Source organism: Triticum dicoccoides, chromosome 7A, assembly GCF_002162155.2.
Source record: "Triticum dicoccoides isolate Atlit2015 ecotype Zavitan chromosome 7A, WEW_v2.0, whole genome shotgun sequence".
Classification (NCBI taxonomy): Eukaryota; Viridiplantae; Streptophyta; class Magnoliopsida; order Poales; family Poaceae; genus Triticum; species Triticum dicoccoides.
This window is the reverse complement of record NC_041392.1, coordinates 35,696,929-35,718,643: the sequence shown is the minus strand read 5'-3', so window position 1 is coordinate 35,718,643 and position 21,715 is coordinate 35,696,929. Positions and strand designations below refer to the sequence as shown.

At 42.1% G+C, this 21,715-nt stretch overlaps 1 protein-coding gene and 1 long non-coding RNA gene across 3 annotated transcripts in view; one reads left to right on the top strand and one right to left on the bottom strand.

The window, feature by feature from the left end:
- Window positions 1-4,261, top strand: part of LOC119331078 — a 10,911-nt gene extending 6,650 nt beyond the window's left edge. Inside the window, exon 2 of the mRNA XM_037604255.1 lies at window positions 183-4,261. Within this exon, the coding sequence (XP_037460152.1) occupies window positions 183-3,819 (3,637 nt within the window). The 3' untranslated portion in view covers window positions 3,820-4,261. The remainder of the gene's footprint in view (window positions 1-182) is intronic.
- Window positions 4,262-6,420: 2,159 nt separating this feature from the next.
- Window positions 6,421-8,317, bottom strand: LOC119331895. Of its 2 annotated transcripts, XR_005160699.1 has the most exons (3): window positions 8,192-8,317; window positions 6,952-7,011; window positions 6,421-6,866 (listed from the first exon to the last, which is right to left on the bottom strand). It is a non-coding gene; the product is annotated as an uncharacterized LOC119331895 (long non-coding RNA). The 2 variants fall into 2 exon arrangements; XR_005160698.1 differs by having other exon boundaries at window positions 6,952-8,317.
- Between the last annotated feature and the right edge of the window lie 13,398 nt (window positions 8,318-21,715).

Here is a 21,715-nt window from a genome sequence, read left to right as displayed (position 1 = left end):
AAAATAGAAAAATAAACCACCATACCATTTTGACTTTTTTGATGAGATAAACCTATCAAAGGTCTCGGAATTTCCTTCTGGCTTATATATATTGCAGTTCCAGAAGTTATTTTTCTTCATCTGTTGTTCTGGCTACATGGTTAAACTTTTGAGACTAATTAATTATTTCTGGCATGTTACAGGTATGGTGTTGAGGTCCCGGCAAAGGAGGCGGCAGCGGCACTGTCGCCTACAGCGGAGGAGCAAGCGTCCGCATCATCCGCTAGTTCCGATGATGAAAAAGAAAAGAGCAACGATCAACTCATGCTAGCAGTGGCAACGACTAACCATTCTGGTGTAAGAGGGGCATTTTACCAGCCTCGTACGCCGGAGGAGAACACTAGGGTGAAGCTAGCCGAATGGATAGAGGATGTCGCACAATGCGGCACTGCTATGGGGGAGCCCATACCATCGGTCGCCGTTGTGGCACAGGATAAAGAGGAAACCCTGGCTATTGCGAACGAAGCTTCGGCAATGTGGGAAAAACGTTGTCCCCACTGGCGCAGTGTCATGGTCGACATCCCAGCAGTGCACATCCAGTCCCGAACCCTTCGAACTCGGGACATTCTGTACTACATCCTGCGGAAGCTTCAGTCTGTCGAACCCCAGCCCCAGCAACAGGAAGGTCAAGTCGGTGAAGAGGAGGCTGAAAAAATAAGATTTGTTATTCGCTTAGAAAAATGGAAGCTGCTCGATGAAGTCACAGAACAAATCCAAGCAATGAAGGTGGACAACAAACTTTCTGAAATCAAGAACACCATGGAACAAATGAAGGGCGGACAACTGCAGATCAACCTACAACAAATGGATGAAGACCTGCTGGGTCTGCCAGAATCTGTTAAAGATCAACCCTTATGGGTACTCCTTCGAGCGCTGTGGCAGCTCAAGCACAAGCCTATTGAAGGTGAGCCTACTACCAAACAAGACCAAGAATGGAAGGAAGACAGATTCACGCACGAATATATCATCAAGAGAACAGCCAAGAAGCTTAAAGGGCATATGGAAGAAGATGCAGACACAAAGGCAATTCGTCTCAAAGAAGCCCATTATGAACAGATCCTAAGGGAGGTGTTCCCCCCGGTGACCACCAAGAAGAACCCGCAGATCCAGGAGCAAGCCACCGCCGTCAGCGCCACTAGCACCATTATATTGGTCGAGGATCAAATCAAAGAAATGATCCGTAAGGTCCTTCAGGAGAAATCCGTGCACAAACCAGGTGCTGAGCTACAGGAAGACAAAACCATGAAGAAACCAGGTCCAGCTGAGCTGCAGGAAGACAAATCCATGAAGAAAATAGATACAACTGATGGTATACAAAGTCAGCATTGTATCCCCAATGCTCTAATTGAAGAAACCATAGCAAAGATTCAGGAAATCGAGTGCACGATGCAAGACCAGCTCCAGATCAAAAGAATCATGGACAAAATTGAAGATTGTTTGACGGGACAAGATGAAAAGATCCTGGTTATCCTCAAACTCGATGCTGACTGGGTATCCAGATGGAAGGAGACCAAAAATGCTTTCAGCATGTTTGGTTGCATAGCCGGTGCACTGATGTTGACATTCAAAGATAAGATAGCACGAGCCAAAGAATATTGTTGGCCACTGCGGGAGCCTATAGACTATAGTCTTCTTGGCTTCTACCATGATACTGCACTTGAGCTTACAAAAAACCACATGCTTGAAGATAACCCAAAGATTTATCTTGACATCTTGGACAAGTGTAAGCACCATGAATTCTGCATGAAGATCTTCATTCATGCTTTGCACGCCAACCCCAAGAGGAGCAATGAGGAGCTAAGCAAGTTGCACAAAGCCCTGCAGCCGGTACATCAAGCTTCACACACATCTGCACACAACTCATTGGACAGCAATATCATTGCTAAGAAGATGTTCATGTTCTCTTACAGTGACCTGCCTAAGGAATACAGGTCCTGCTTGCTATACCTAGCAATTTTCCCTCGAAGACAACACATCAGGCGGTCAACCTTGATAGGACGGTGGGTTGTAGAGGGGTTGATAACCAAGCAAGACTGGGCCAGCTCTGTGCGACATGCCAATCGATGTTTTGAGGCGCTCATTAACCGGTGGCTTCTTTATCCTGCTGATATTGGTGCTACAGGACAGGTGAAGAGCTGTGTGATAGGTGATGTAGTTCATGGATTCATAACCAAGATCGCCAGGAAACAGCGCATTGTAGAAACACGCCTGTCACATTACTTGGCTCGCCACTTCTCCATTTTCAACAATCTCCGAATCCGTCGCTCTGATACAATCAACAGATTCTTTGAAAAGCTCTATGAAGAATCATTTCGAGTATCCATTATCAAGGTGCTAGATCTAGAAGGTTGTAAATGCTTTGGTGGTAAGAACCAGCGGTACCTCAAGGACATCTGCAGGACGATGTTACTGCTCAAGTATCTGAGTCTAAGAAAAACAGATGTTAAACAGCTGCCTAGTGAAATCAACAACCTCCGTGAGCTGGAAGTATTGGATATTCGGGACACCGATGTGCCTGAGTCTGCAACAGTAAATGTCCTACTCCTGAAGCTGAAGCATTTGTTGGCTGGACACGTTGTGCTGAACTCAGTGCCTTGTGTTCCTGACAAGATTGGAAAAATGTTAAACATGGAGGTATTGTCCAATGTCAAGGCACGAAATCATCAAGTTTTGAAAGATATTGGAAAGTTGTGGCAGCTGAGGAAGCTTGGTGTGGTTATTGAAGACAATGACAAACTCGTTAGGAATTTGCTTCGAGCTATCAGCGACCTGCATGAGTGCCTCAAGTCTCTGTCAATCACTCTTCCCATGACTGACCAAGATCCTTCCACCGAAGATTTTCCAATTGATGTTCTCGAATATTATAAACACCCTCCCAAGCTTCTTGAGAGCCTAAGCATTACTGGAACCACAAAAAACAGGCAACTTCTTCAACTGCTGACCAAAGATAATGACTTCTTCCAACTTGCGAAGATAACTCTAACTGGAACCCGACTGAAGCAGGATAATCTGAAGGTCCTCAACCAGCTTCCCAATATAGTTTGTCTCAGGCTCCGGGAAAAAGCATACATCGATGACAATCTCACCTTCAAGAATGAAGAATTCAAAAATCTCAAGTGCTTTCTTGTTGAGGGCTCCAACATGACTGACATCTTGTTTGAAGGTGGAGCCCATAAGCTGGAGAAGATCATTTTATGCTCAACTGATGGCATACAATCTCTTTCTGGGGTCGAAGCCCTTCCAGAACTGAAGGAAGTCGAGTTGAACAACAACAACAATAAGCTTTCATTGTTTGACAAGGCTGAGAAAGTTTCCAAGGTGACTCTCTGTAGTACCAAACTGAGTGAAGATGACCTGAAAATGTTCGCCAAGATACGATATGTGCGCTGCCTAATCCTGAAGGAGAAAGCTTGTGTTGAAAGCCAGATTAAGTTCAACAAAGATGAGTTCCCAAGTCTCAACCTTCTTATTGTCGATGGTTCTGCCATCACCAAAATAGGGTTCGCCAATGGATCTGCTCCTAAGCTCGAGAAGATCATCTGGTCATTCACAGAGGACAAGGTGCGGAGTCTCTCTGGCATTGACAACCTACCAAAATTGAAAGAGCTCGAGTTCAATGGCGACTTGATCCCTGGTGAGTTGAAAGAAGCAATTAACAAACATAAAAATAAACCCAATCTTATACACAACAAACCAGAAAACCAATACCAAGAAATGGGAAACATAAAAGAAATGGGCAAGGCCGCAAGATTCCCATCCTGCTGGAAGAGCCAGGATTGATGCTGGAGGTGCCGTTCCTATCATATCCATTCATCATCGACTCCCATCCCATGGTGTGGCTTGTGTGTGCTATTTGGCTTGCTGTTGTGTGTTTCTGTCCACAGTGCATGTGTGGACATATATATTCTGTATCTATGTATGTTGATCGGCTGAGTGTTGTCCCCTGCTACTTATTATGCATTTGTGCCTTGTAACTAAGATTGAGCATATGTAATGGTGTGTACGGACGGGTATGCTCTGAGTAACTAAGATTGTGCCCTGTAACTAAGATTGAATAAATGTAATGGTGTCAAGTTTGAGCTCATGGATTTGGGTGTCTCTACAGCCTGAGTGAATGACTGCACGGTGTGAGAATTAAGTCACTCGTCTCCAGGTTGCGAGTGGTTCATCCTAAGCTCGAGAAAACTATCTACTGAATGTGATCTCACTGCAGACATGGCCAAATTCTGGGCTCTTTGTTTTTGAGTTCCCGCGGCAGACATGCCCAAATCCCCACACCAAATTCCCTCTAATTTATTCATGTCCAAACCAATCAGATCCCCGTCGCTGCATCGCATCTCAAATCGATCGAGATCGACATCCCCGACACACACACAACACCCACACCCACACGCGCGGTGCGGGGAGCTCACCGTGCGGAGGCCAACGGCGGCCTTGCTTGAAGGTGGCGGCGCGCAGAGGGACGCCCGGGAGGAAGGAGGAGGTCCGGCAGGAAGGCGCCTGCTCGGACGGCGTCGCCGTCAGGGGCTCAGGGCCCCGCCCTATATAGCCGCCCCCGCCGCCAGCCGCCATGGCTCTCCTCTGCATTGGGCCGAGCTTGCCCAGGGCGACCACCACCTCGTCGGCCACGCCCTGGCCGCCCAGCCACCATCGCCGGGCTCCTCCGACTGCCACCTCACAGTCTCGCCGGAGATTGGCTCGACGGCGACGGCGCACGACCAAGCAGGGGGCAGAGATGGGGACGAGACGGGGCGCTGGATGGTCCAACTTATCGTGTTGACTTTCCTTACCAAAAGAATACCATGTGGCCTGACGACTGGGCTCAATATGTCATAATTGTTCTCCTTTCTTTTTGGGGCTGTCTATTTAGCGTTTGACTGTTTTTGAATTCGGCAACATTCAAATTTCCTGATGTATAAACAGATCCACCTATATGTCCAAAAACACCCAACCCATCTACTGTATGATCTGTTTTTCTTAAAAAAAACGGGTCAGCTTAAGCTCTAACCCAGTTTCAACTAAACCTGGGCCACAAACCCCCTGGACCACAGCGAACTGCCCATCAGCTTGCGACCCCCTGGACCACAGCAAGAATGAAGAACAGCAGCCAAACATTGAAGAAGATCCCAGGAAAATCAATCAACAAATGATCCCCAGGTCAGGAACACTTCTATTTCAACACCAATTCTTCAACCCCTTCACCCGCTTCACCTCTTTCATGGAAAATATGTAAAAGAAACTAATCAGAGAAACTAGACACAAAAATTAGAAACAACAAGAAACTATGGAATATGTTATCGCTAGCAGTTGTGAAACTTTGAAGTCTAGAATCAAGAATTACAGTGGCAACAAAAGCATGGAAATTACACTCTAATCTTGAAACATTCAGAAATTGACAGAAATTCAGTGCTGAAGTATCATACGAAAACAAGGCTGCAAATAGAAGACAGAAAATAATCAGAGCCTTCACACTGTGTAGACAAAGGAAATGACACTGCAAGTACCAGTGATTGCAAAAACTAGTGAACTTGCACTGCCGATTACCAAGAATTACAGTGTATGAGTCCAAGAATTATAGTGTAAATTCCCTACACAGGAAATGACATTTGCAAAACTTGGTCACTTACACTACAAATACATAAGAATTACAGTGAAACTGCCCAAGAAGTACAGTGAAAATCCTGTGTGCTCTATGATGCTTGGGATGTCAAGTGAGAGAGGGCAAATTACCAAGAATTACAGAGTAAGAGTCCAAGAATTACATTGTAAATTCCCTACACAGGAAATGACATTTGCAAAACTTGGTCACTTACACTGTAAATACATAAAAATTATAGTGAAACCGCCCAAGAATTACAGTGAAAATCCACTAGAGATTACAATATACATACACAGGAAAACTGATGACACTACAAGTAAAACTGATGACACTGAAAATACCCAAGACTTACACTGGAAGTGACCAAGATTAACAGTGTAAATCCCCCTATAAATTACATAGTACATACACAATAAATACACTGCAAGCACACAAGGATTTACACTAAATTACAGTGTGAAAACTGATGAGCTTACACTAAATTACAGTGTAAGTGAGCAAGAATTACATTGTAAAACCTCTATAAATTACACTGCATGTAGTCAGGGTTTACACTGAAATATCCAATAATTATAGTGAACGTGCTTACAATGTAATAAACTCAAAAAATACATAAAACATGCATAGGGAATTAGACTGAAATTATGCAGGGATTTGCAGTGATGAAGTTATGTTGTAACCCAGTAAATTACAATGGAACTTCAGAGCTACTCCACTATAATTTACAATGTTAGTTCCCATGATACACTGGGAATACCCCAACTATTAACAGCAAAATTACATAAAGTTGAACAAGAAGGGAAATCACTAGAACAATTCTGTCTCTACAAAGAACAAAAGGAAACAGAGATCAAAACACATAAGAGAGTACCAATGCAAGAAGGCTACAAAATACACAAAAGGAATTCCTAGAGCAAAACAAAAGACTACAGCTCTTTAGTAAACTAGATTACTTCCGCATATAAGTAAACAAAAACCAGGGGGTAAATTCTGAAGAAAAAAATACTGCAAACTAACAATGGAATAACAAAGAATAAAACATGCGAAGTGCAAGAAAAAAAGAAATGATAATTACATAAGAAATACAGTACACATCACTAAAAAATTACTATAAGGAAAATAAATTACAGAGCATTTTACTCAGATAGAACTTCAGGTACAACCAAGGGGGACTAACGACATTCCTTCTCACAGTAGATGATAATTTCCTCTTCAAGCATTTTACTTTCTGAAAAACAAAAAGACAAGGGTCACCCTAAAAAAAGAAAATAAGCAAAAACAAAATCAACTAGTACAGAAAAAGAATAACATACTTGATTCGAATAGAACTTCAAAAGAGCTTTCTCAAAACCTCCTTCATCACCAGAAAGTTCCTGCAAAAATAAAAAAGCTGACAGACTGAAATTAAATAAAATGATCTGAAGAAGTATGAAAATAAAATATACCTAAAGAAGAAGAAAAGAAATAACTACCATAGACATAGCACAAGAACCATTTTCCGCAAAGGCATTAGGCACAAACAGTTCACCGACACTCTCAAAAAGGTGATACTAACGGAACGTCCTGGTGTGAGACGAAGCATACAAACTACACTGTAATTACATAGTAATTACATTGTGAAAGTGTAAACTATCTCACAGTTACATAGTAATTAGACATATAGCAATTACAAAGATGAAGCATACAAACTACACTGTAATTCGGAGTTAAAATCCACTGTAATTATCTGGGGAATAATACAGTTAGTAAATTACAGTGTAAACTATCTTACAATTACACAGTAATTAAACTTACATCAATTACAGAGACGAAGCATAAAAACTACACTGTAATTCAGAGTTAAAATGCACAGTAATTATCTGGGGAATAATACAGTTGGTAAATTACAATGTAACTAGGGAATAATGGGATGCATTACAGTGAAATTCACAGTTAACATCCACCCTAATTCAGACTTAACATTACAAAAACATTTGCGGACAAAATGCTAAAGAGAATAACATCAACAAAGCTACCTAAACCTTACCTCTACAACCAAAATCACAAACACTAACCCCTACCACATGGAAGAACAACACGAGAAGGGGACGAGCCAGACCAATCCCCTATTAAATTTGACACACAATAATAGCATCAACAAGCAAGCTAAAACACTTACAACTACAACAAAAATTACAAACCCTAACCCTACCAGATGGTAGAACTACATATGCAGAGGGCAAGCCAGACGAATCAAGCCATACGAAGCAATACTACCAGCAGAAACCACAAGCCCGAACCCTATTCAGATGACCAACATCTAAACGTACAACCTACCAGCGCCTCCACTGAGGGAATCAAAACGAGAACACCTAAAACCTAACAGAGGAAGAACAGGCCAGACCTAAGTACCTAACACACGAATTCATACATCTGACGCGTGCAGAGGGGCATCCATGGAACCAAACGCATCAAAATACAACTACCAATAATCCACAGACATAGATCTGGAAGCTACACGAACAGACAGGGCAAAATCGCATGAGAGGAGGGGGAGAGACAAGAACAACCAACCGGGGGAGCCCTGAATCAAAGGAAAAAAAATCAAGCTCGAGCAGAGAGGGAACTCGGTAAACAGTAAGAACCCGACGGAACCGCCTCCTCTCCTCCGTCGCTCGAGCGCCTCTGCCTATCGCTCCCTCTCCGCCCCTCTTCCTTATCGAAACAGTGCGCCCAAAATGAAATGGGAAAAATTTCAAAAGGCAGGGGGGAAAGGAAAATAAAATACTAAAAGACACCGGCAGCGGTAACGGGCTGGCCGAAAATAAAACCCGCGCCCGCAACAAGAATCGCGCGCGAAAACCACGGAACTTAGTGCGAATCTAAACACGAGATTGGACGGACACAATTTTGAGTGACAGCGAATTGAAAAACACTCGAGTGTAAAATAGCAAATCCGTTATTTTAACCGAGTGAACAACTGGAGTTTTTTTAAGCCACCAACCAAATGTTGTGATAGTATTTTGAGAATTTTACAAAACATGTCGTTTTTTAAACTCTAGCCTGAAAGTGTTATTTTTTAGCTATATATTCATTAGCTAATTGATGATTAGTTGGAGTGCGTAGGCAGTTCTTAAGACGAGTAAGTATATGTATGTAAGGTTCAATTGCAGTCGAGTTAAACACTATTGTTCATACAAGTGCAAGTCTGGCCATCATATTGCCTTCAAGGTTGCTATGTTGACGAGTTAATTACTCAGGCAATATACACATTACGCTAAGAAGAAGGAGGCCGTGCAAGTCTGTCCATCATCCTAGCAAGCTAGTGGGACATTCCAAGATCTATCCAAACCACTACTACTGTCGAGAGACGCTCGAGCCCATGAGACATTCAAAGTGGCAAAGTAGTACTGCTACATGGAGCCCAATAATACGATGCATACATGAGAACGCGAGAGGTTGGCAGCAGTGCATTCAAAAACTCCCGTGTGATCAGACTACAATGTTAGCCTTCTAGTAAGAGGAGCCATGTCTCGTGAATTCCGTAGAGACATGCGCTACCTCGAAGGCCATTAGAATTACCGAGTAAGAATTAATTTTCTTCTGATGCCTCTAATTCCTAAGTGGATGTGCTTTTTTGGTTATTTTCTTGCATACCTTCTTCTCTGCTTAAGTGTTTGTCACCTTTCGCACCCAAACAAAAGGAGTGACTACTGAAGTGTGGACGAACAAACGACTGAACCTTGCAATCAGCCCTGGGGAGATGGAGTTATATATCGAAAAGGTATAATTTACACATGTGAAGGTTGGTGCACTATTTGTTTATTTTTCATTTCTTTCTTTAGAGCTTTTTTCATGTGAAATGCATGTGCGATTCTGCAGATGGATGTTACACCAGCTTGCCTGTTTTAACTTCTTTGGCAATCTATGTTTTTTTCTAATATTATGGTTATTGGATAGGAAACTTCATTTAGATCTTGGATGCCTTTCAAATGGCAATATATTTTATTAAAAGGCTAAATGTCCTCGAGCATTACAACTCTAGAGGCCAACTTCAACTAAGATGAAATTGAAGTCAACGATTTTTTTCCTATCCCTTTTGTGTAGGCCTCGGGGCTAGAAAGATTCATTACATTGTTCCTCAGAGTATGTTGGGGTGTCATCAAAGGTGGCGCCCACACTTCCATTCACAAGGTCGATGAATTTAAGACATCATATTTGGGCTTTCCTAAAATCATCAAACATCATCTTGGTTCACTAAAAAGTGGATAAGTTTAAGCCACTTAGATTGTTCCGTAGCTTTGCAACAGAAAGAACCATGCTATTGGCCATGAAGAAATCTCCGACCCACTAGGACATTGTGTCAGCACCCCCTCCATGACTTTCACCGGAAGGTCATTTCAGGCTATTCATAAAATTAAACATCAAAAGCATTTTACATGGTTAGCTAGACTTTCTTGCTGGAGGTGCTTGCCACTTTCAATTGTGGTCAAAGATACATGCACTAGCTATGTTTGCGCTTGACCATGATCACTTCTGAGGTACTCCAGAACGGTGATCTAGCATGTCATTTGATAAGATTGAGGTCTCCATCATGTTGTTCATCCTTGTTTCTACCCCCTTGCAAAAGCTGATTATGCAGGAGCGAACACTACTAGGGAAAACCTTATACATAGGAGCTTACCAGTAGAGCTTTTTAAAAGGGAGCGCTGCTACTAATTATCAGTAGCGCTTTGGCAGAAAGAGCGCTGCTACTATGTACATAGCAGTAGCGATGTAGTAATAAAACATGCTACTATTATAATTGCAAGATCGTTGCCGGCAGGCTAGGTATAGTAGTAACGCTCATACGTAAAAAGCGCTACTGCTATTGTGCTTAGCAGTAGCGGTGCTTACGAACCAACGCTACTACTACTAAAACCTTATCCACCCCGGCCCGACCTCCTCCTCACTCTCCCCCTCACTCTCACTCGCTCACTCCGCCACGCGCCGCCGCCCGCCGCCACCCACCAGCGCCCCAAGGTATCCTTCCCCTCCCTCCCTCCTCCTCCCTCCTCCTCCTCCTCCTCCTCCCTCTCCGGTGGCCCACCTCTCTCCGTCCTCCTCCTCCTCCTCCTCTCTGGCGGCCCTCCTCCCTCCTCCTCCCTCCAGCGACCCTCCTCTCTCCCTCCTCCTCCTTCCTGCTCCTCCTCCTCCCACCTCCTCCTCCTCCCACCTTTCTCCCTCCTTGTTGGGGATATAACTCCCAGGTATGACCCGCCCAGGAGGGGCCGGGTCACGCCATTGGTGGCTTAAGATGAGAAGGCTCGATAAGGTCCAAGAAGACATACAGATGGCGGTTTATAGGGCAAGCTTATTAAAGGCCCAAGACCCGGAGGCGACTCAAGGCCCAAAGTTGTGAGCCGCCATGTGTTAACTTGTTCTGTAAGGCAGGTTTAGTTAGAAACCGAACCGGTCACGTTTGTATGAGCCCGCCGGGATTCTGTAAGTCGTCTGGCATCAACCTGTATATAAACGAATGATCATGGTTATAATTTTTTTATCAATTGCCCAATAGTAATTTATCTACCATGCCATTAACTGCTTTTGAGAGAGATGGCACAAGTGAATCTACGCCCCGCGGGCCTATTCTCTATTAATACTTGCTCCTACATAATCGCTCTTTCATTTTCTTTCATTTTTTTCCACTTCACTATACCATTATCTATCCACCATTTCCTTTTAACCTTGTAACTAACAAGACGGGGGGGATTGACACACCCTTGCCTAAGTTGGGTGCAAGTATTTTTTTTGTTTGTGTGTAGGTGATGCTTATCTTGTTAGCTGACTCCTACCGGTTCGATTAAACATTGATTCTTAACTAAGAGAAATACTTTTGCTTATGTGCTACATCACCCTTCCTCTTTAGGGAAATCCAACAACTCCTACTGGAGTAGCAGATAGCACTCTTCGGGTGGAGTATTAGTTGTAGATGAAGTTGTATAACGGTCTACATATCATAGATAGAATGCCTATATGAGATTATACCATGAATGATCATAGTCATAAATATAAATATTTCAATTTAATCACTACCCAACTATAATTCATTCACCACCCCACACTTATATGCTTGGAGAGATTCCACTAGTCTAATGGACCTAGGGGTATTTCTTCTTATACCGGAAACTTTACTAAAAATATTATTTTCTTGTTGTACCGTACCATTTTGTTTATTTTATCTGTCTATTAACTCCTATCATATGGTGCAATTTAATTTTGTAGCTAGCAAGACAAGAAGCTTGCCAACCTTCTTGATGGTTGGGGACAAGTTTGTTCTGTATTTTATGTGCAGGTACCAGTGATTTTGTTTGCTGGAAGAACTGTTTCTGGTTCAATAAACCTTAGTTCTCTAGTGAGGGAAATACTTATAGTTAGGTCACTTTACCCTTATACTTGGGATTATCTAACCACTCTTATGAGAGAGCAAGCCATGAAGGTGCACGACAACCTCCTACGTGCACTCCTGCCACGTAAGCCGATATGCTCTCCTGCCACGGCCGTTGGCTCATGCGCAACTGTGTCACATCCACCGGAACATGGATGATACCATGGTACTGCTATTGTCTCTGCTCCTGCACAGTAGCGCCGCCGCTGCCAATGACCTGCACTCTTGCTTTTCCTGTGTGCACATAAAACCCAGCTTGATGGTTAACCCCATGACTGCCAAGAGTCTGAAGAAGCCCATGGCCGTGCGCGAGTGCAACAGATAGCAGTGTCAAGAATCTCGAGAGAGCGTGACGCAATTAAAGCCGCTACAACATGGGCAAACTAATCGAGAAGGCTGGCCTCACCAAGGCTCCCATTGCTGCAGAAGAAGAGGTCAGCCGCCGAGTGACATCGAGCGCAATAGAGTGGAGGCCCGACGGAAGGTGCGGCGGATGGTGGACATGGTGTTGTTCAATGACCCCTACATTGATCCCTTCGACATGACCAAGTCCCTTCAGGAGCTGGTCCAAGCAAGACAGGAATCATGGCATGCTCAAGCTCAACTCATTTCCGTGGCTCGTCGAAGGGCCATGCAAATCAACGGTGCCCCATTGCCTGCTCCTTCCCCTTTTGTTTGGAATACTTCTTCAGTAATGATACCCAATACTCTGGTGTATACTACTCGCTCTGTTCTGAATTATAAGATGTTTTTGATATTTTAATATAAATTACATACAGACTGAAATGGTTGAACAAACATACTAAAACGCGTCTATATCAGGGTTTTGGTAACCCGCTCGAGAAACTTGGTTATCGGGCGGTAACCGCGGATCTTGGTGCCCCAGAAGTAATCACCATAACGAGCAAAATATCCCAAATTTTTTAATTTAAATGAAATTTAACTGACTTTTTATGAATTTTATCTGGATTGAAAATCCATTCAAAATTTTGTTCGGTAAGTGCTCGGTACTTGTCGGTTACCACGGTAACCGAAAAACTCGGTGCCCCATGTGTTCTTTTGGGATTCAATATCCAAAACCCTGGTGTATATACATCTGATTCCGAGAAAAGTTAGAATATGTAATAATAGTGAATCGAGGGAGTTGCTTACAAGTAGTATTTTGAATGTTTGTAATACCCGAGCCTGAAAAAAATTTCTGACCTATTGGTGGAAAATGTTTCATTGCTAGATTTGCACCTAATGAAGCACACTGGATACTATGTAATGTATGCAACTATTCCCGCCAAAAAAAAGAACCATGCCACAGTTCTTTTCATTGATTTATATCTACCTTCAGTTCATGAATTGTATAGAAAAATGCTGCTACACTATCCATAGTATAGAAAGCCATTTTCGTCCCTTATAACTGATGAGAAATCCACAAACTTTTGTTTAAAATATTTCTATATCTTTTAGGACTGAAACTTTCTGATGAGTATATGTGTTTTTTACAATGAAGATTGATAGCAAAGCATCATAAGCGAGAGACCATGACAGAAGCAACAACATGCGTCAACATCGGCACGTTACTCACGAGGGAGTTGGCCACACCAGAGAGCTATGTGGTCAAGGCACATCTTTAGACTCAGAGAAAGACGGTTCCAGACCCCCAAAACATTGCCACCACAGACACTATCGGTGGGTGCAGATCGCACATGCCGACAGCAGAGGAAACAGAGCTGTAGACTCGGGCGGCAAATGCGAAACTCAATGCTAGCTGTTCAACCATGGGCAGATTTTCTGGGCACTGAGGGCAACCACCCTCCTTGGCGTCGACTATTTCCTTTCGGATGAGCATTACTCCGATGTGGACGAAAGCTTAGCCAGCAACCAACCGAAAAATTGGACGTGGGAAGGCTCGCACCTGCTCCAAATGAAAGTGGCACGGTTTGTACAGCCGGACAGTCACGATCATGCTGGCTGTCATCAAGCAGTGGAGGAGGCGGCTTACGTGTCTGATGTCTCTAATTCCCATATACTACATGTCATCTCTCTGATTCTGTCCTCATCTTCCCTTCTGGGTATGTGGGTGTCACCTATCTGGTGTGCTAATATGTAGGATTATGTCCAAAAAGAAGGGGTTCATATATCAGTGTGGATGAATGAACATTCTGGCTTCCTACATACTGTACTTCTGTAAGATGGCTTCCTACTTATACTGGTGAAGATCGATCAGTATATGCATAGTGGAGAGGTGGATAGCATTATGCACACAAATGTGACAGGTTGGTAGAGTATATTCATTATGTGTACGTGAGTTGAATGACCATTTGTTTCTATATGGGGCCTAAGTGTGGGTCCACGTCCAGCCTTCATTTTTTCCCTATGTAATGGGTGTTTTATGAAAGCATCAATAGCATGCGCACAATATACTAATAGAGTAGCATGGTTATCTGTTCAAATACTAATATTTGAATGTTGTTCAATTTTTAGTTTCATGAGGCAGTGCTGCAATTTCGTTGAAAGGATCCTACATCCACTATATGTATAAGAACTTCTAGATATAACTTTTAGAAGATGGACTACCCTGCGACATAGTACCGTGCGATGTCATTTGAAAATTCTGCTGGTTTCATGCAACCATCAGAAACCTGATCATGTACGCCCTGCTTGGTGAGGTGATACATCCAATAAAAATGGAGTGAATTGTAAAAACAATCGACATTGGAGGCAAGGTTTGCAGGAAACACATGTTTACAGATTTATGCCAAAAACCACCAGGCCCTCTTTTGGGGGAGAAAATGCTAGTCGTGCTTATACCGTTTTGAGCACGATTATGACATGTGTGACCAGCTATAACATTTACTCGCATAAAAAGCTAGTTACATACCAATACAAATTACTTTTGCAAAAGGGCTCCTGAGAAAAGCAATCGGGTGCTCCAGCATGTCATAGCCGTCGGGGAGGAAGGTGGCGTAGCGGGCGGACACCATGTAGTTGGGGCAGCAACAGCTGGTGGAGCGCGGCATCGACCTCGTGTTCAGCGGGTGTAGCATGGTGTTCATGGCCGGGCCTGTGTCCCATGTTGTGCACGACGGTGGTAGGCGTGTCACGGGCGTGGTGCACCGGTCGGTGCTCCTTCAGGGGCTCATGGCGAGATGCCCAGCGGCGAGGAGGTGAAGGCAGCCTCCAGCATGTAGCAGTGCAAGGTAAAGATGGCTCACCGAGGAAACGCTTTCGTGGCCCTCCCCTGAGGCTACGACGCTGATGCTGTAAGGGGAGGCCGAGGCCGGGTGTCAGGGGGTAGGTAGAAGCAGGGGAGAGAAGAAGAGGACGAGGCGGGGCGTCGTGGAGCTGAGCAGCATGCCGTCGTCCATGCCGAGCTCGCAGGTCAGGAGATCAATGTGACGTCAAAGAGAAGAGGCATGACTGGGAAGAAGGAGCCAGTAGTGACCTTATCCTCTCTTTTTGCAAGGAGGACCTTATCGTCTTATGCCCTTTTACAATTTAGCCTATACTATTCTATCTATTTGCGACCCATTATGTCGGGCCACGTCACCCTAATAGGTGAGTCCTTTATGTCATAATCGTGCTCAGAATAGTCTAAGCCGCCGACTAATGTGTTCTCGAAAAAATAATTAGGCGCGGAAATAATGGTTTTTGGCACAAATCTGTAAACATGTGTTACCTTGCCTCCAATGTCAATGGTTTTTGCAATTCACTCCATTTTTACTTGATGTATCACCTCACCAAGCAGGAGCAACACTGTTTTATCACTGTAAAATAAAAACAGAGTGGGTTTTTATTTCGAACAAAATTGATTGTCGATCCATATCTTGCATATCACCTCAGCCGGATGCTGCTGCGCCTTGGGCATGAAGAAATTCTAAATAAATACCCCCTCTATAAACTAAGATAAGACGTTTTAGATCACTATAGTTTAAAGAGGTAGTAGATTGCGGCACATTGATGGATGAACTGAATATAATTTTCAATCATATATCCAAATAAAACAATTATTATAGTACTCCACAAAAACTTGATTGCAGAGAGATAGGACAAACAAATTATTAACAAAAGATCTATAGTGGCCAATACAAAAATAACATACCAGTGATGTGCCTTAAGGAGTTGATAGGAAAAATAGGTATTGGGATGTATACTTATTTAGTGACGTAAAGGCAAGCCACTTTGTGTTATTGGTGCTAATGTATGACGATTGATATATAACACCAGAGTTGCACTGTTTTTTTTTTTTTTTTTTGCGAAGACAGAGTTGCACTGTTTGAAACTGTGTTTTAAACATGTAATCTTTTTTAGGGAGTTTTAAACATGTAATCATGCATGCATGATCGGTCAAGACAGCTTGCGGCCTTATGGAAATGATTTGATATTATTTTGATCAATGTAGCGGAAGCAATAATACATGTATGTATATCCAATTATTCAGCGCCGGCAGCAAACAGTGAACGGCAGGAGAGACGGTGTGTGTGCTTTGCTCTCCCCATTCCAAGTTTCCAAGGACAATGGAAAAGTTGATTCTTTTTGACATGGTGGCAGGGCCGGGATTTCGCTCGAGGGGGAGGAAACGGAATATGGTGATGATGAATTTCACATGACTGATCACATACGTGTTTGCGCCTTTGCGGTGAGTGCAGTTGAGTTCAAGAGATAGCACTGTGGTGACGTCGCATGCCTAGCGTGACGGCGGCAGGAAACACGTACGTTGTGGGCGTCGTGATGTTAATTGTGCAGTACCGATGTTTCCGATTCCTGCTTGTCTTTGCGGGTGTCCCTATGTTTTTTCTTTCTCATTGTGCTGATATATGTAAACAAAGGGTGAATAAAAGTGTGGTACATGCTCAGGCGGACGTAGTAGCATGCTTGTTCGAGCCGCCGTGGTACATGTAAGAGATGCTCAGGCGGACAACATCATTCGCACACATCTTAAGGTTCGGTGCTCGCCAATATGGGCCTGGCTCAGCGAGCTATAAAACGGGCGCCCAACCCACAACCAGCAAGCGAGCTCACCTAAAAGCCAGCCAGCTAGCGAGCACTTTTTATTGGTTTCAATTTTTGTAGGATTCTATTTAAATTAAAAACTTGAATTTGAGAAATTTCATGTTTTTCAAAAATATTTGGGAATTCAGAAAAAGTTTGCAGATTAAATAAATGTTGGTGGATTTACAAAAATGTTTGTGAATTCTAAAATAGATCTTCAATTTGAAAATTGTTAAAAACAGACACATCAAATTGTACAAAATGTTTCTGAAAATAATAAAAAATATCACAAACTTGGAAAATGTTCACGGGAATACAAAAAAAGTTAGTGACTTCACTATAAGTTCGTGAAATCAAAAAAGTTTGCGAATTAATTAAATGTTTACATGAATACAATACATTTTTGTGAAAAATCTTTGAAACATCATGAACAAATTTTGAAAAATGTTAATTTTTTTTTTAAAGTTTGTGAAATTGTGTTGAAATTATGAACAGTTTTTAAATTCCCACATTTTTGAGCAAATATATTTTTTCCGTAAAATGGTATTTTTTTGAAATTTCAAGTATTTATTCAAAAAGCTAACAATATTTTTTTACATGTGAACAATTTTTATAATACCGCACAGTTTTACAAAAAGTGAACAATATTTGGAATTTTTAAAAATAAATTATTTGAAAAAAATAAAAGAAACAGAAAAAATACAAAAACCGTAAAAGTAAAAAAATAGAAAAGAAGAATGATGAAGAAATAATTAAAAAATTAACAGAAAAGCAACGAAAAAGCCAGAAGTATAACTATTAAATTGATAAAATAAACATAAGAAATAAGAAAGAAAAAAAGAATGATGAAGAAAAAAATAAAAAAATGAACATAAAAGCAACGAAAAATCCAGAAGGATAATTTTAAACCGATACAATAAACATAAGAAATAAAAAGGAAAAAACCGGATGGAAGGTTCTAAAACCGGACAAAAAATGCTCTCGGACGACCCTTCATGTCCTATAATGGGCCAGCCAACAAGAGCACCTGTGTTTAGTGATTGTTGTCTTATGCGTTGCAGTAAGTGACATATATCAGTTGTGCTACCAAAGGAGCACTCTGGTGGACAATCGAGCTCCTCCCCATGGGCCAGGCTGAGTGTTTGTAACTTGAGAGACCTGTAGCAAATAAGAAATATGTGGGCTGAACCTGGGCAAAATTCAACATCTTTGTATATTAGGCCCTGGGCCGTAGCCCTGGATGTTTTTTTTTTATACTGAGGATGGAACTGGCAATCTCCTGGAACACTAAAGGTTGATTTTATATGCCAGATTTTATACTCCGAGAATGAGAGTGTTAAGCTAAAGCTACTGTAGATGCTAATCAGTGCAAAGCTTTGTGTAGCAGTGGCCCCACGGCAATGGTTGCAGCGTGTAGGCAGTAGTGGAGACCGAAAGCTCACCACTTGAGTCGAGTTAATCACTACCTTTTCGCAAAAGAAAAATAAGAGTTAATCAGTAGTTTAGTACTCCCTCTGTAAACTAATATAAAAGCGTTTAGATCACTACTTTAGTTATCTAAACATTCTTATATTAGTTTACAGAGGGAGTACTGTTCATTCAAGTCCACACTCAATTCTATACGGTACGACCCGATAATATATTTGTGCGTGTAGAGTGAACACAAACGATGAAGCCGTCCAGATACCTAACATCGATCTGAACCAGGCAAACAGTGAGCAAGTGTTAGCCACTGGATCCTTCTAAGCACCAAAGTGCTAATACTACTGCTTGGAGCCCAAGAATTCGATGCCCACAAGAGAACATGAGCCCTTCGCCAGAGACAGATCCAAGGTAGGCCTATTAGTACAGACAGCCATGTCTCGTGTATTCCGTAGAGATATGTACACCCATGAAGCTCATTTAGATTTACTTAGTAAGCATTAATTTTCTCCTGATGACTCCGGTTCCCAAGTGGTTGTGCTCTTTGGTCACTTGCCATGCAAATGAAAATGATGGAGTTATATATGGGGATGACATTTGTATACACACAAGCTAAGATTGGTGGGACATTTATTGCTTCTTCTTTCCATTATACGGATTTTTTCATTGATCAAATGCCTGTGCGATTCCACGGATTTATGTTACACCGGCTTGTCTATTTCAACTCTGTTGGCAATCTATGTGTTTTTCCCCTTATTATGTTTGGCTTATAATATTCGTTTGGAATCATGCGTATTGGATATCAAGCTTTGTTCAGTTGGGGCAAATTGCTAGAGAGGTGTTTATCATGCATGGATGACTATTTATTCTACCCGTGGGTTCTCCAACACCCTAGGCGATGCCATATTTTTTTTGTAAAACCATGTTACAATTATTTTTCAGTGTGTTTTGAACTTTATGGGGTGTGTGCATCTTCACTACATAGATGCTGGGTTTGTACTCGCAACGGTTGTCTCACCTCAATGTGTTGTCTTTTCAAGGCAACACATTTGTTTAGTCAATAAACTTTCCTTTACTAAAAAGAAACATGCATCAAGAATTATAAATTTAACGAGATAAAAAGGCAATAAGCAATTCTAATGTAGTTACCATAGCAATCGCAATTTCTGATAAAAAAAGCCACTGGGACAAAATCTAGCGATAAGGTTATCGTACAAAATAAGGTGCAAGCGCAAATGTGTGCATGTGTGTGAGCGTTTGTCTCTGTACTATGTTTCAGAAGAAAAAAACTGGCTGCAAGAGTGTGCAACCGTCCAATTCAGAGGAATTGCACAAGATTCCAAGCTGGTTGGTGTGGTGGTGCAGCTAGCTAGCAGCTCGGTGATGGCCGACGATTTGGCGAGGTGAAGAGACGATCAGACAATGAAGGAGCGGCATTAAGCGACTCAGCATCACATCTCCACATATATGTGTTATTACAGGCATGAGATATGGATAAGCCAGCAAATTTTCCCACTGAGGACAAATCTTCTCCTGATGCGTCCTGTTCCTAAGTCTCTGTGCCGCTCTTTAGTTATCTCTTGCCTTCTTTTACTATTTTTCTGTGTTTGTCACATTGAGCAAATGAAAGGAGTAGTGAGTATCAAAGTGCGGACCAAAGAACCACCGAACCCAGAAATTTGCTCATGTCAAGATAGAGTTATATATAGGGAAATCAATATTGACACAAAAGGAGGTTGGTGGATTGTTTGTTATTATTTGTTTTGGTGGGGGTGTGATTGATGCTTTACTAGCCTACCCGTTTCAACTCAATTTGTACTCGACGGATTTTCATTATTATGTGTGACCTATAGATATTCTTTTAGAGCCGCATATGGGCATAGTAATTTATTTTATATCGTACTGATTGTAAAACCCGATGTATTTCATCAACAGGCTAAATTAAAACCCTACGAGATTGGGACTATGTGCTCAGTAAATGAGTATGTAGTAGTTTCCAGCGTGGACAAAGTACATACAAGTCCTCAAAAGAGAAAACAAGAAGAAGAAAAATGCATTCAGCTATTTTCTATACTGACCACCATCACATGCTTCCGAGTAACGAGCTTATGCATGCAAGAGTGACTTCATTTGTGTGCAGTGGAGCATTGGAGCAACGCCTATTGCATGCCAACACCTTGATAGAAGGGGCCATATCATGCAAAATTATGAATGGCTCCTCCATATTATTGAAGAAAATATGCCCTAGAGGCAATAATAAAGTTATTATTTTATTTCCTTATATCATGATAAATGTTTATTATTCATGCTAGAATTGTATTATCCGGAAACATAATACTTGTGTGAATACATAGACAAACTAAAACGTCACTAGTGTGCCTCTACTTGACTAGCTCGTTAATCAAAGATGGTTATGTTTCCTAACCATAGACATGTGTTGTCATTTGATTAACGGGGTCACATCATTAGGAGAATGATGTGATTGACATGACCCATTCCATTAGCTTAGCACCTGATCGTTTAGTATGTTGCTATTGCTTTCTTCATGACTTATACATGTTCCTATGACTATGAGATTATGCAACTCCCGTTTACCGGAGGAACACTTTGTGTGCTACCAAACGTCACAACATAACTGGGTGATTATAAAGGAGCTCTACAGGTGTCCCCAAAGGTATATGTTGGGTTGGCGTATTTCAAGATTAGGATTTGTCACTCCGATTGTCGGAGAGGTATCTCTGGGCCCTCTCGGTAATGCACATCACATAAGCCTTGCAAGCATTGCAACTAATGAGTTAGTTGCGAGATGATGTATTACAAACGAGTAAAGAGACTTGCCGGTAACGAGATTGAACTAGGTATTGAGATACCGACGATTGAATCTCGGGCAAGTAACATACCGATGACAAAGGGAACAAAGTATGTTGTTATGCGGTCTGACCGATAAAAGATCTTCGTAGAATATGTGGGAGCCAATATGAGCATCCAGGTTCCACTATTGGTTATTGACCGGAGACATGTCTCGGTCATGTCTACATTGTTCTCGAACCCGTAGGGTCCGCACGCTTAACGTTACGATGACAGTTTCATTATGAGTTTATATATTTTGATGTACCGAACTTTGTTCGGAGTCCCGGATGTGATCACGGACATGACGAGGAGTCTCGAAATATTCGAGACATAAAGATTGATATATTGGAAGCCTATGTTTGGACATCGGAAGTGTTCCGGGTGAAATCGGCATTTTACCGGAGTACCGGGAGGTT